The 12,881-nt window shown below is 53.3% G+C and overlaps 3 protein-coding genes across 3 annotated transcripts; 1 reads left to right on the top strand and 2 right to left on the bottom strand.

Moving 5' to 3' along the window:
* Window positions 1-1,994: 1,994 nt before the first annotated feature.
* NECHADRAFT_79358 (uncharacterized protein) lies at window positions 1,995-3,171 on the bottom strand (the record flags this gene model as incomplete). The annotated part of the gene is made up of 4 exons (XM_003051812.1): window positions 1,995-2,152; window positions 2,331-2,700; window positions 2,752-2,960; window positions 3,015-3,171. The coding sequence occupies 4 exons, from the start codon at window positions 3,169-3,171 to the stop codon at window positions 1,995-1,997; spliced, it is 894 nt and encodes a 297-aa protein (XP_003051858.1).
* A 3,869-nt stretch (window positions 3,172-7,040) lies between these two features.
* Window positions 7,041-8,231, bottom strand: NECHADRAFT_38763 (uncharacterized protein; the record flags this gene model as incomplete). Its single annotated transcript, XM_003051811.1, has 1 exon — window positions 7,041-8,231. A coding segment is annotated over one exon (1,191 nt), but the record flags the coding sequence as incomplete, so codon positions are not given.
* An 832-nt stretch (window positions 8,232-9,063) lies between these two features.
* On the top strand, window positions 9,064-9,990 carry NECHADRAFT_79356 (uncharacterized protein; the record flags this gene model as incomplete). Its single annotated transcript, XM_003052266.1, has 1 exon — window positions 9,064-9,990. One exon carries the CDS (start codon window positions 9,064-9,066, stop codon window positions 9,988-9,990), a length of 927 nt encoding a protein of 308 aa, XP_003052312.1.
* Window positions 9,991-12,881: the final 2,891 nt, after the last annotated feature.

The following is a 12,881-nucleotide window of genomic DNA, read 5'->3' as shown; positions in this document are numbered from 1 at the left end:
ACGTGGCGTACGTTCACGCAGCTGACAATAAGCCTCCGCCTTGGTCTTGTACGTCCGGGGCGTTATCCGCATAACTAACACATTGCTTTTTTTCTCCTCGCCCGCCGATCATGCAGTCTAACAGGGGGGGCGAGGTACATATCTTGTATATACACACATCTGTCCCAGACCGCTCTTGGACCAACCGTACTGTAAGAAGCAAAAGTCGATTTATGCTGCTTCTCCTGCATACATGACAAACTGCGTCTCTCCCCCCCGGCCCTACTGTTCCATTCGTCAAGGCTGCACCGGAAGTTGCTTCCGAAGTTTTGCTGAAGAAAAAATATGATCTATCAAGCAAACATTTTCAAGGATATCCCGCGTTTCCTCCCCCCAATCTCATTTGCAGTACAGAAACGCCAAGCAGGAGGGCCCTTTCCGGCTCACCGGGTCTCGCAGTTTGGGCTGAGTGCGGGATCGGGTTAGAGTCCAGGAGATCACCCTCCCTCTCTAGTCCGTACTTCGTACGACTACCAGAAACAGGATGGTCGGCGTGATGGTCCCGATCTGTTGGTGGTTGTCCCGATCTGAGTCGGAAGGGTGTTCCGGTGTGACTATCGATGTAGGTATGCAGGCATGCATGTTGGGGGCCAGAGTAGTGTCATATCATGCTCTTCTGGTCTGTCATCAAATCTGTCTGGTCTGGCTTGATCAGCTCCTTGTCCTTCAGACCCCAGTTCAACCATCTTGTTGATAAACACCAAGTCACTCAGCCAGCAGCCTCACTTTGTGGCCCCTGCCGTGCCTAGGCGTCCATCAAGCTACATGTTCTACTCTCGTGTGGTAGAAACGTCTTATTCAAGGATGGTGACTTGAAATATAGCTACATTAGAATCCAATGCCTATTAAATATTCAATAACCCAGTTGCCCTTTTCTCATCATACAATACCGAGGCAACCTGCTTATCTGACTTTGGTACACTCAGCGACTCAACTCCCATCTCATCCCCAGCCACACTCCCCTGTCAAGCTAGACCAGCCGTGTCACACTCAAGTACTTCCTTGTTTTGACAACCGCCAATCGAAACCAACCTCGCCATCTTCACCATGTGAGCTCCCTGTACCGTCAGTCAGGCCCTGGGATTGAGGCGTATTGTTCTCCGTGAATGAGACCGTGGGCCACCCCCCTAAAAGACCGCCATCTTTGCTTTGCGTTCCCCAGGGATACATGGTTGCCAGCGATCCACGGCGGCTCTCGCATGGCGAAATCCAAGCATCGTTGACTGGTGAGCAAGAAGGAGGTCGATTTTGAACGAAGCTCCCTGTAGACAGCTGGTACAGCTCGCCATTACCTGCCAATCCGGCATCTTTTTTCCAGCATTCCTCTGATCTCTCTCCCTTCTTCGCCTGTCGAAACGACTCCAAGATACCAACAAACTTGTCGGCATGACGGTGTGGACCTGCTGACATCTTCAAAGCGTCCATCGCCTGAGTTATCCAGAATTCAGCATGTGGAACATCATGTATGCCGGCATAATCGTTGCTGAGCACAATGAGAGCCGCGTCAAATAATATGTGCCTTGGCTTGGTTAGCACATGTGTCAGGCAAAAGCGAGAGACTGGTACTTACAGAGTCGAAGAATCAAAAACACGCATCTCGTGCGAATCAATGGCCCACCTGATGAGCTTGATCATCTGAAGCGATTGGTATACGCATCTTTCGCTCAGCTCGCAGGTGATACGCGATGGTCTTGTCATGCATGTCCGTATCAGTCCGTCTTTATTAACTGTTGTTTTCATGAAAATGTCCAGAAAAAAGGGTCGACAGAGAAGAATATTGGCGTAATGGCCTAGGATGTGAGCTTTGAGCCAAGCCCTAGCGAAGACGCTGGCGTCCATCGCCGTTGGCAAAGACAGCTTTGTCAACGATGGATTCCGCCTGGACCAAGCCTCGAGATCCTTCATCATCCCGTGTGCTGCCTCGGAACAGATCCTACTACTTGAGTAGACCTTATTCAGGACTTGACCGATGATATCGCACACCTCGACGGACGCATCAAGTACGGAACGTGATCTTCCATGATTGGATGATGCCGCTGGTACTTGGAGTGAGTTGTGAGAACAGTCTTGTTCTGACATTGCCAGCGGTCGCCCCAGAGATGCTGCGAGAAATCTGTCAAGGACAAACAGGCTTCTCCAAATGTTTCGTCTCAGAAGCTTTACATGCTGGTCAGTAAACAAGATATCCGTTCGAGGGGCCATATGTATTCCAAGGGCATAAGCAGATCGAACAGCCATTCCTACAGCTGTGTTAGCTTTGGTTGTAGCACGAGAAATGTTATGATACTCACCACAGTACGCATAGGCAGCATTCCGTCGTGATACCAGCAACGCGAAATACGACATCAGCGCAAGAGCCTGGACAGACCACAACCCGCCATCTTCGGACCAGCCCTCATCCTCAAAGGCCGTCATTGGGTCTCCTATTGATTTCGCAGCGGCAAACAACCTTTCTCCCCATTGGTCATCAAGGATACGCATCTCATGAATGACAGCATTGTGGTCTGGAGACAGGGAAACTGGGCCCATGGTAAACCCAATGGCCAGAACGAGATATACGAGACAACGATCTGAAGCGGCAGCAGACTCTGGCGCGGCGTAGACCCGGGTCAAGGCCATGTCTGTCCAGTTCGGGTCCAAAACCCAAAGCAGGCCTTGCATCTGTTGGAGTTAGAGACGCTTTTCAGCATGGACACAGCAAGAATAACCTACGTTGTCAAAGAATGACTTTGTCAATATCCTAGCATGCTCTATCTCAGGCAGCAATGGTTGAGTCTGAGGCGAGGAGGGGGCTATAAAGGGAGCTTCTGGCATCTTGAAGCGGTCGGGGTCGTCGGTAAAAGAAGAGTCTCCCGAAACGAACCCCACGACAGTGCTGATGACAACCAGGGAGGAGGACGTCGAGGAATTACCAACATAGACTTGGACTTGTTAGCAGCAGCAAGCAACAGAGCCTTAATAGACGAGATACTCACAGCCCCTGTTAGTGAGGTCTCGCATCATCCATGCTTCAGTGTGCAGTTCCACTTCTCCTGGCTTCAAGGCGACGAGGGCTTGGTCAAAGTTTGAGCTGGAAACCCATATTGGCAGGACTTTTTGGTGGTGTCCATCGTCCGTGTTGTCTGAGTCCATGTCCGCGTAAACATAGCCAGAGGAATCAGGGGACTGGTCAGCACAGCGTCGTTTTGATGGCGAGGCCGGTACGACCCGGTTACTCGGTTCTGGACTTTTGTCGCCATGGTCCCGACAAACCACTCTTCTCTTGCGACAGGGATTGCAGGGCCTATGAGAATCGCACTACCCAAGACTAAGTTAGTAGTGATAAGGAGATGTGGTGTTATGCGAGCATAGATGTATGAGAAGCGACTTTGGGCTCAGCCAGTGTCGGCAAAAGACAGCGAAAATTGTAAATTGTGAAAGAATTTGAAAGACAATGGATGACTGGGAAGTTGTAGGTAACCAGGGGTTTCATGCAAGTGGTGGGTGAGTGCATGGCGGCTCAATAGCCGGTTGTGTAACATGTGCTCAACTCATGGACGGGAAACAGGGGCTTTGTTCTTGGCTGGGTTGGTCTCTCACCTTCTGTTTGCGTTTCTTACAGGTGTTACAAGCCGTTGCGGCTCTCTTGCGCATGTCGGGCCGCACCCTGGCTCGCGTCATCGCGGATATGTATGCAGGATGTATGCACCAAAGTTTGTTGGTGAATAAGGGGGTATATGGCAGCAAAGAGATAGGGTCAAAATATGATAACAAAACGAATGTTCTCCCGCAGGATATGATAAGTAGTCGAGAGATATTCGAAGAGTCTGTAGAGCAACAACTGCTTGTGTTGCTCCAGGCGTGGAGTCTTCACCCGCGAATGGGTGAAAGTACTCCTCCTTTCTCCCAGCAAACTCAAGTCGCCTTGACCAGCAACTGAGCTTCCGGTCAGTCGGGGAGCCGCAGTTTCAACTCCGAAGCAGTAGTTGGAGTAAACGGGTGCGGGATGTGATCAGGATAGGAGCCCGTCCGAATGATGGTGTTGCGCAAGGGCCTTCGGATCCCGTGTTTGTGAGTCTTTGTCGGTTGATCTTGAGATCTCGCACTGGCAGCTGATCAAAGAGGCCGGGTAGAGCACTCGGAAGTCGGAAGCAAGCGAGTGTGAGAGCAGCAGAGTGCGGATAATGACCTGAGTGAGCATCCCGGGTCAGCTGTGTGAGGGAGGTCAAGGTCTTTCTACCCACCCGCCTGACCAAGGCAGGAGGGCGGCATCCAACTAGAAGCCGTCCCAGCAGTTCGGAAAGGGTTGCATGATGCTATGCGATGTGATGAAAGCAGCGACTCTGGCAAAGGCCGAGCAGATACCTGTGGCGTTCAGAGGGCTTGCCATGGCGTGTCGGCATGTCGTTGCAGCAGCTGAGAGAGAGCCTGAGACGGCGGTACTGGGGAGGTACTCCTTTCCAGAACTCGATGGCAAGTCCTCGGCCCCCTTGCGTGGGAAGCATATCACTGGCTTCATGATGGACGGTTCAGTAGAGGTTGCGTCAAAGGGAGCGTAGCAAGACTATGAAGCGATCACGGCCTGCGACGGATATGGACCGATCAAGACGATCTCCTGGAATGGCCGTAGAGATTCTGAGATGCTGGTTCGGGAGTTGCACCACAGTCCACACACATCCATCCCATGCCTTGCCCAGGGTTCAGCGATGTGGGGGCTCCCTGTTGTTCCCTGTCGCCCTCCACTGGTTTGATCTGCAGAGTGGGACTCTTCTAGTCGGATCTCATGGCATCCTGGTGGTGTTGGTCGGAGTTTATTGCGAAGTAAGTGGGTGATTGTGTAACCTTGGCCCATGGTGTTTTCGGCTGTCGACTTGGTCCAGGGAGGAAATTCTTCACGTCGCCGGATAAAAATGAGGCCCTTGCAATCGAAAGTCCACGTGACAGAGATTTCGCTCCTTCCTACCTTTTCTTCTCAGGAAGGAAGCACTGACAAAACACTACCTGCGCGTATATAAGCGCACGAGTGCCTACTTTGCATTATCACAGCCTACCATGCAGTATTGCGCTCTACGTGCAGCCTGACTTACACAACACCACACCCAGATCGTCGGAGCGGCATTTTCCAAACTGTCGATATCACACCGAGCCTCTCTTTTCTCCCCCTGCCTGCCTCGCATTCCGCAACCCCGCCTTACCCCTCAGGTTTACCTCTCTATCAAAGTCTGAGCCCAGGTCTCGGGTCCATTGAGGCGTCCTGAATAGGACTTTCCAGCGAATAGCCGCCTGTCCTCTCGGCGGGCGAGGGGTTTGACTCACCCTGTTGCATTTCATCCCACCTTTATGCTGCTTGTTGGTGGTAATTGTGGCCAGGCAGGGTTATTTGTACAGGCAAGGTAATGCCCCGAGCCCGTCTTGTCCAACGACCGGGTCGCTGGGTTCATCAAAGCCCCCTCTCCGAGACACTTAAGGCTGCTGTGAGACGCCGCTGTCTCTGTTGGGTGCGATTTACAACCCTACTTGACCTGGGCGACGCAGTCGGCATGTCAGCTTCCCAATCACAAACCACCTTGCCATGCAAAGGTGACTGGTCGGTTTGTGAATCACGCCCCCTTTAGAGAGCCTGTCTCACCTCTGCATGAATGGCTCTTGATTATTCCCGATCTCTGGCACGCGTTGGAGGCTTCCTTGGACGAGCATCCGAAACGATTCCAGGGTTACATGCGGGCAGATCTTCCAAGAGTGAGACACCAACTTATTGTCCTTCAGCTAGCTATGCCAGGCCACCTGCTAAGATGGGAATCTCCGCCCAGGTTGTGACCAATGCAATTAACGTTTGTCCTGGTCTTGAATCGCCATCCCATGCTCTGAAGCCCATTGGTCGCCTTGGCTTTAACTTGAACTTACAGTCGATGGCAGCTGTCAGTTCCCAGTCCTGACGCAATATTATGCTACGAAACTCACCAAGAAAGCCAATACACTAAAAAACGGCAGCAAGCCATATTCTTAGCCAGTCATCATATGAAGACGCGCAAGCTGTTTCCACTAGTCAACGGCATGGCTCATCCTTCGATCACACCAACACGAGATGCCATGTGCAGCCGTTGATAATTTCGCCATTTTTTTTAAACTCAATCTCGAACCAAGCTGTGTTGATGGCCAGAAAGTAAGTTATTAACACAAGATCATGGCATGAGACAGACCATTGCGTGAATCTAGGCCGTCGGCATCACATGGATTCAAGCACCAACAACCCAAAGGGATATTACCATATTGCTTTTGCCCTTGGCAAGATCGTCTCCACGCCCACAGGAATCATTGACCAAAATTGCGGATGTCATCCCCTTGAACTTAGTGATGTGTCTATTCTTGGCACTGCAGGTTCGGAGGGTTTCAATACATGTTGGTACCCTGCACGCCGCCCCCCGTTAGCAACCAACACGGACAACATTGGTGTATCTACTGGAATTGGAAGGACGTTGAGAAATCGTTGGACGAATGGTTCATCTTACGAGATTCCTTCTTTTCAAGGAGGTGTAGGGATGAGACCTGGGGCTCGCTTCTGAATAGATAGAGACTATTGCCTCGGTGTAAGGGCCTCCGAGCCGTACTCTGCCGTACTCCGCCGTAACTCGTCGGAGGTTCCCAGGCACCAAGGGCATGAGGCGTCCTGGGACAACATTCAGCTATTGGATTGGTGAGAGAAAGCAAGGGCCAGTTGGTTCGAGGACCTGAAATATGATTTGAATCCTGACAGTTGGAGCGTTCACTGGTATCCTCAAATGTACCCAATCACGTAGGGCTGAGATAATTGTGGCAACAAGACTCGTTCATAACGTTACTTTCAATTAGATATCCAGGCATAAGTAATAGATGACTGCCCGAGACACTGCTCCGTGATGGACGGATGTTCTCAAGACACCTGCGGCTAGCTGTCAGGAAACATACCAAGAAAAGAGTCCAAGCGCAATTACTAGCCATGGTCTATAGCGGAAAATGATATATTACAGGGAATCTTTATAACCTCACAACACCAGCCGTCCGGGCTCCTCCTCAAGAATCACCTTGCAGCGCTCCAGGAAGATCTGTGCCCGCTCTTCCTCGGCCTTGGGGACTACCAGGGTGAAGATGTTGGCGCCGCTGGACATGCCGGGGACGGTGCGGATGGTGGCGGGCTTGGGAGCGGCCTTCTTGCTGGGGGCGGCAAGAATGTCGATAATGTCGGTCTGCTTGCGGGCGGCGGGTTTAGGGGCGAGCAGCGACGCGGGAGGGATGGCGGAGATCTGGGGGAGGTAGACACCGCGGGATCCCTTGACAGCCTTGACCTTGTCGAGGCCGAGAACCTGGTCGAAGAGTTCGTTGGTGGTGGGAGCACGCTTCAAGGCAGGGAGGGCGTCGTTGGCGACCTCGGCGGCGCGGCCGACAAATGTAGAGATGGGCAGGAAGACGCCAAGAGTATCCTGGATCTTGTTCTGGACCTCGATCACCTTGGACAGGGAGACGGGGATAGACAGCTCGAGGTTCTCGATCACAGGGGCCTTGGGAGCAGGGGCGGCCTCCTTGGGGGCTTCCTTGGGTGCCTTCTTCTCAGCGACCTTGATGTTGCTCAGGTCGAGGTGGACGAGGGAGTTGAAGTTGGACTCGTTGGCGGCGGGGGTATCGGGGTTGATAGCTCCGAGGTAGGCGAGGATATCACCCTTGAGCAACCGGCCGTGGGGACCAGTACCCTTGATCTTCTTGACATCGTCTTCGCTGATGCCCTTCTCCTTGACGAGGTGTCCGACCGATGGCAGGAGAGGGTACTTGTGCTCGTATGTCCCGGTGCCCGTGGGCTTGGGTGCGCTCTTCTTCTCGGCGGGCTTAGACTCGGTCGGGGCGGTCTCCTTGGCCTGGCTGGGCTGGGCCTTGGGCTGCTCGTCGGCGGGGATCTCGAGTGAGCTGATGTCGTCTCCGGCCTCGGCGATGACGGCGATCCGCGATCCAACCTGAACGGCCTTGCTACCGTCAGCCGTCATGATCTTGACCATAACGCCGTCGTCCTGGGCCTCGACGTCCATGGTGGCCTTGTCGGTCTCGATCTCGAGCAGCACGTCGCCGGCGCTGAAGGACTCCCCCTCCTTGACCTTCCAGCTGGCGATGTTACCCTCGGTCATGGTGGGCGAGAGGGCCGGCATGGTAAAGTTCTGAGCGTCGAAGCATCGCGTCGATGTGGTGAAGGCTACACGGTAGAGGAAAAAAGGTCACCATGTGTTAGTCGGTGCGCGACAAAAGGGACCGAGAGGGAGGAAGACGACATACTACGAGCGACGACGACGGAACGGGTAGCGACGACACGGGCAGACGCCCTGCATGCTGCCGCGAGAGATGCCATTGCACACAGCTCAATTGAGGACGAGAGACGGCGATGTGAGGCGGGCTGTGGAGGGGATTCAGGGCACGTAGGAGCGGCCTCGGGGGGTGTTGGAGGGATGGATTTCTTAAGCTGAAGCTGTTGGGATGGCGGCGCTGAAGTGGATACGGCGACGTTTTTTTTTGGCGGGAAGCTTAGGAACGCAGGGGACAGAAAACTAACATTTTCTTAACGGTTTTCGTCACTTATACACGATTTAAATTATCGTCTCATTAACTACTTAAAAGCTTTAATATTGATAAATACTATTAAGTATGCCTAAATCTTGTTCTTCCGACTTTTTAATAAGAATTCACCAAGATGGCTTCACCAGCTCAACACCCAAGCTCATCAGTATATCTCTCAACTGTTCCACTTAATTTGTCGCCCTCCCTCATCCCCCTCGGACGACATTTTGCCGCAACCCGACCACGCCAAAATGATCACCGGCTTATTTCCGCTCAATCCCAGATGGGTTTAGCTCGATTGAAAGTTGAATTTCTGGATAGCTTCACTTTTTACTTGAGAGGCTGCAAAATATTACACATGAGTGCGAGTTTATGACGCCACGTACCCAATTGAACGCTCTATAACCCATAAAACATACTACACGCCTCGACAGTACCCGTCTATTCTGCTCAAACGACACAAGCCCCATCATGGCCAGCCTCGCAAGGGGCTTTTGCCTCCCCGGTCTCCGGCCCCTCCTCGCACCCCGCGCCGCCGAATCCGCCCTCCTCCGATCCCGCCTCTTCACCACATCCCTCCGCCGAGCTGCCCGGGCTTCCCAGTCGGGCTACAGATCCACCCGGACTGCGCAGGTCCTCGGCACTCCTCCCGCAACGGCCGCTTCCCCGAGCCAGTACGCCCTCATCAAGAGCCTCGCGAAAAAGCCCACCCCGACGATCCTCTACGAGGGCCCCTCACATTTCTGGTTCTACTTTGGCTGCTGGACGAGCGGTGTTTCTCTTCTCACATGGACGGCTCTCACTGCGAAGACGGCTGTCAACCAACCCGAAGGTGTGCCGCAATGGGTCGGCTACACGTTCGGCGCCTCCTACCTATTGCTTGTCTCTATGGGCTTCTACCTCATTACCAAAACTCCCAACATCGTCGGCCGTATCCGTATCCTACCAGCCCAGGCTGCTAAGCTCGCACCCACCGCCGGTAGCCCCGTGGGCATCGGCCCTGCGCCTATTCAGATGGAGGTGACTGTCAAGCGCATGTTGCCTATGCTCCAGCCCAAGGTTGTTACAGCACCACTGGACAAGGTCTGGCTCAAGAGTCGATTCTCGCTGCCAAGCGAGTACGTGCCAGAGCTGAAGCGTCTGGAGATGGAGCGTGAGACCGAGGTCAAGCGAGAGGCACTACGCAAGTTCGACATGGAGCACTTGTTCACCATGCCCTTCCGCAGGATTGGTCGAGCAGTGACCGCCATGTTCAACGGAATCAAGTCGGCCTGGACTGATATGGGCTTTGGCATTATTTGCGTGAACGGCAAGGACTACAAGGTGGACGTGACCAAGGGCTTTGCACATGATAGGTTCCGCACATTGGAGAAGATCCTGGAGATCGAGATTAATTGACACTCGGGGGACTTGTAAGTATCATGATAGAAGAGGACTTTGAGACGGCGACTCCGTGATATACCGCGTGAGAGCCGAGATGTGTTACTACCCTGTATGTTACCGTGTAAGAAGCGTGTATGAAAAGTCTTCATCCAAAATATGAGCCTCATAGCCTCACTTCTCAGTTACGGGAGCACAGCCACAGACTGTAATGTTCCTGAAGAATATTCCCGCAATACAGAAAACTCCTCTGTGACCACATCAGTCTCTTCAATCCCTCGTGATGGGATCGCCCGATCCATCGGGCACGCGAGCAACGGCACATCGCCATGATGGAGTTGATTGCATACAAGCAGCAACGTTTCCCAGCGGTTCCGAGATGCTCCCACAGGTAAGCAAATCGCTCAGCTTAACAACACACCGCCAAGATCGAGGCGAGCAAACGACCCAACTTCTGCAGCATAGACATCACGTATGATGGAAGCTACATGCTACGTCTCAACTCCACAGATGAGATGCGACTCGAGGGGTGAGAGTCCACCAGGTAGACGATACATGGGGCTCTCGTTTCGTCCGCCCTCTTTCCCTGAATGGAAAGTTGGAAATCTCCACATCTCGATTGGAACGTCGATGGAACAAGTCCATGTTTGCGGCACTTTGCATCTCAAAGACCCCTCGTGATCTTCCAGAGCGGCGGGCCCCCAAGCCAAACTGGCGTGTCGTTCAACTCGACTCGACTTACACGCAGTTTGGTCAGCCACCACCAGATCAGCCCACGCACCACTACATGACCTCTCACAAAGGGAGTCAGATTTGCCGCAAAGCCACCCGTCGAAACAAAGGGTCGAGGATGGCGCCGGCACTGACATTCGACTGCAAACGCCCATGGCGCGAGTGGCTGGCACATCGTAGACAAGTCCCTGCACGATCGTTGAGGGGTCCATGATCAACATGGACAGTTATCTCCTCAGATTGGTTAGTCCAAGCCGCTTAAGCACAAGCACAAGCAACAGCAGCAATGACCAACATGGAATCTGTCCTTCGGCATGACGAAAGCAGGATCCAAACATATCCCGAAGGCGGGGTTGGAAAAAAAGTTGAAAATTTCCTCTTTGACGTACCTATCCAAAAACTTGGAGCCCCTCGATACCTATCTTTACCCCTCCAAACCAAGGTCGTCATCCGTCGTCCAGTCTAATGGGAAGCGGTCAGCCAGCCTCACCCTTCTTCCCAGCTTCAGCAGACGAGGCTATCCCTGACAGTTTCGCTGAACAGCCTTTTGACGATCCAATGCAAGCAACGTCGAAAGCTCCACAGGCGGGGCCTAGCGCCGTGGGTTTCGATTCCATGTTTGCTTTGTGGGCGCCCATCAAATCAAGCGATTCGCGCGCGCTGTCACTCGAGTTTGGACGGCGGCGGGCGCCTTGAGATCATGCCATCGAGCCATGATGAGTGAACCATGGCAATTTTATCGTGCATGTACATCTTTCGAGAGAATAATCGAACTCTGTCCGGCACATGGATTCAATACCTTGTGCCATCGTCAAAACACTCGGACCCCTTCCCCTGCAAATCAGGGTCCAAACCTTAGAGTCGTAGCCGTAGCCGTAGCCGCGCGCACACCATCGCCTAGGCTTGTCATTGAAGCCTGCGCCATCGTCATGTCAGCTCTATCAGAAATGAATTGCCGACATCTGTAAAACTCCATCCGGAGGGTCCCCAAGTCCAAACAAAGATGCCTGTCAGCAGCTGTTGTGGGCTCATCGACGTCATCAAGCTTGTGCTCCTGGTTGGGTCAGCCCTTTACGGCTTGCGGTGAGCCTCTGAGCGTCCCACCCTGGACGAGGGACCCTGACCTGGGGGGGCTTAGTGCAGTGGAAACGATGCGGCCGATACCTTGGAAGTGCTTCTTGTCAAGATGAAGATCAAGACCAGATTCAGAACTCCAACCTCAAGAAAGCTGCGCGCGACAAAGATTCGTGGCCGACGCGCCTTGCGCTGCCTCTCTTATTGGCGCCCACGCAGATTCTGACAGATAGCCAACAAGACATTCCGAGGGCTGAAAGGAAAAAAGGGACCACAAACCAACGAAGTACTCGTACTTGTCGTGTGCTCGGCTCGGTGTAAGCGGAGGGAGGCTCGACGTGATCTTTCATTGTCGATATCCGTTGCCTCAATGTTGCAAGTCCGAAGTCATGTTACCGCCGAGCACCAGCAAGCCAACAGTTGCACCAGCCCTGCAGTAAAGGTCCACTCTGTGCCTTGCTTCAAGCCCAAGTCCTCGGAGCGTTTTTCTCGTCGACCGGTCGGTATGTGGGCGATGCAACATGCCTCCCTACCCACTGTCTTTGTGCCCCAAACGAATACGCATCCGCCTTTGTCACAGAACAGCGGCGCCCATTCAAGTGACTGTTCCAGGCGCTCGTGAAACATGGTTCCACGCAATCACTTTCGCCCTTGAGAGCAGGGGCCCAAACATCTGGAGCAGTATCATGATATATGCAGATAGCCGCATCGGCGGAGTGGCTTGCGAACAATAGAGGAGAGCTCACTTGGACCATCCCATCTGATCAGACGTCTGCTCACTCGCTTTTTCACTACCAACGCCAGATCCCCTCTAGATATGCGTGCCCCTCGTGCTCCTTGGAACTCGACGAATGGTGTGCCCCCTAAGAAGCAGAATCATCATTGTCGCGCGTCGGTTTGCAGCCCATCGACTCTCAAAATGCAGAGGTGGCATGTCGCCCAAGCAGATTGGACAATTCCCCACCAGATCGAGGGGTAGAGTCCTCTAGCGAAAGAGGGCCTGGACCTTTGAACAGAGACCCTGATACGCGCCGTAGTGTCGTCCCTCGTCGGTCGATCGCCGACGGTGTCCCTCAAGGACAGTTGAGACGACACAGGGCCAT

Source organism: Fusarium vanettenii (assembly GCF_000151355.1).
Source record: "Fusarium vanettenii 77-13-4 chromosome 4 genomic scaffold NECHAsca_3_chr4_2_0, whole genome shotgun sequence".
Classification (NCBI taxonomy): domain Eukaryota; kingdom Fungi; phylum Ascomycota; class Sordariomycetes; order Hypocreales; family Nectriaceae; genus Fusarium; species Fusarium vanettenii.
This window is presented reverse-complemented; position numbering and strand designations above follow the sequence as displayed.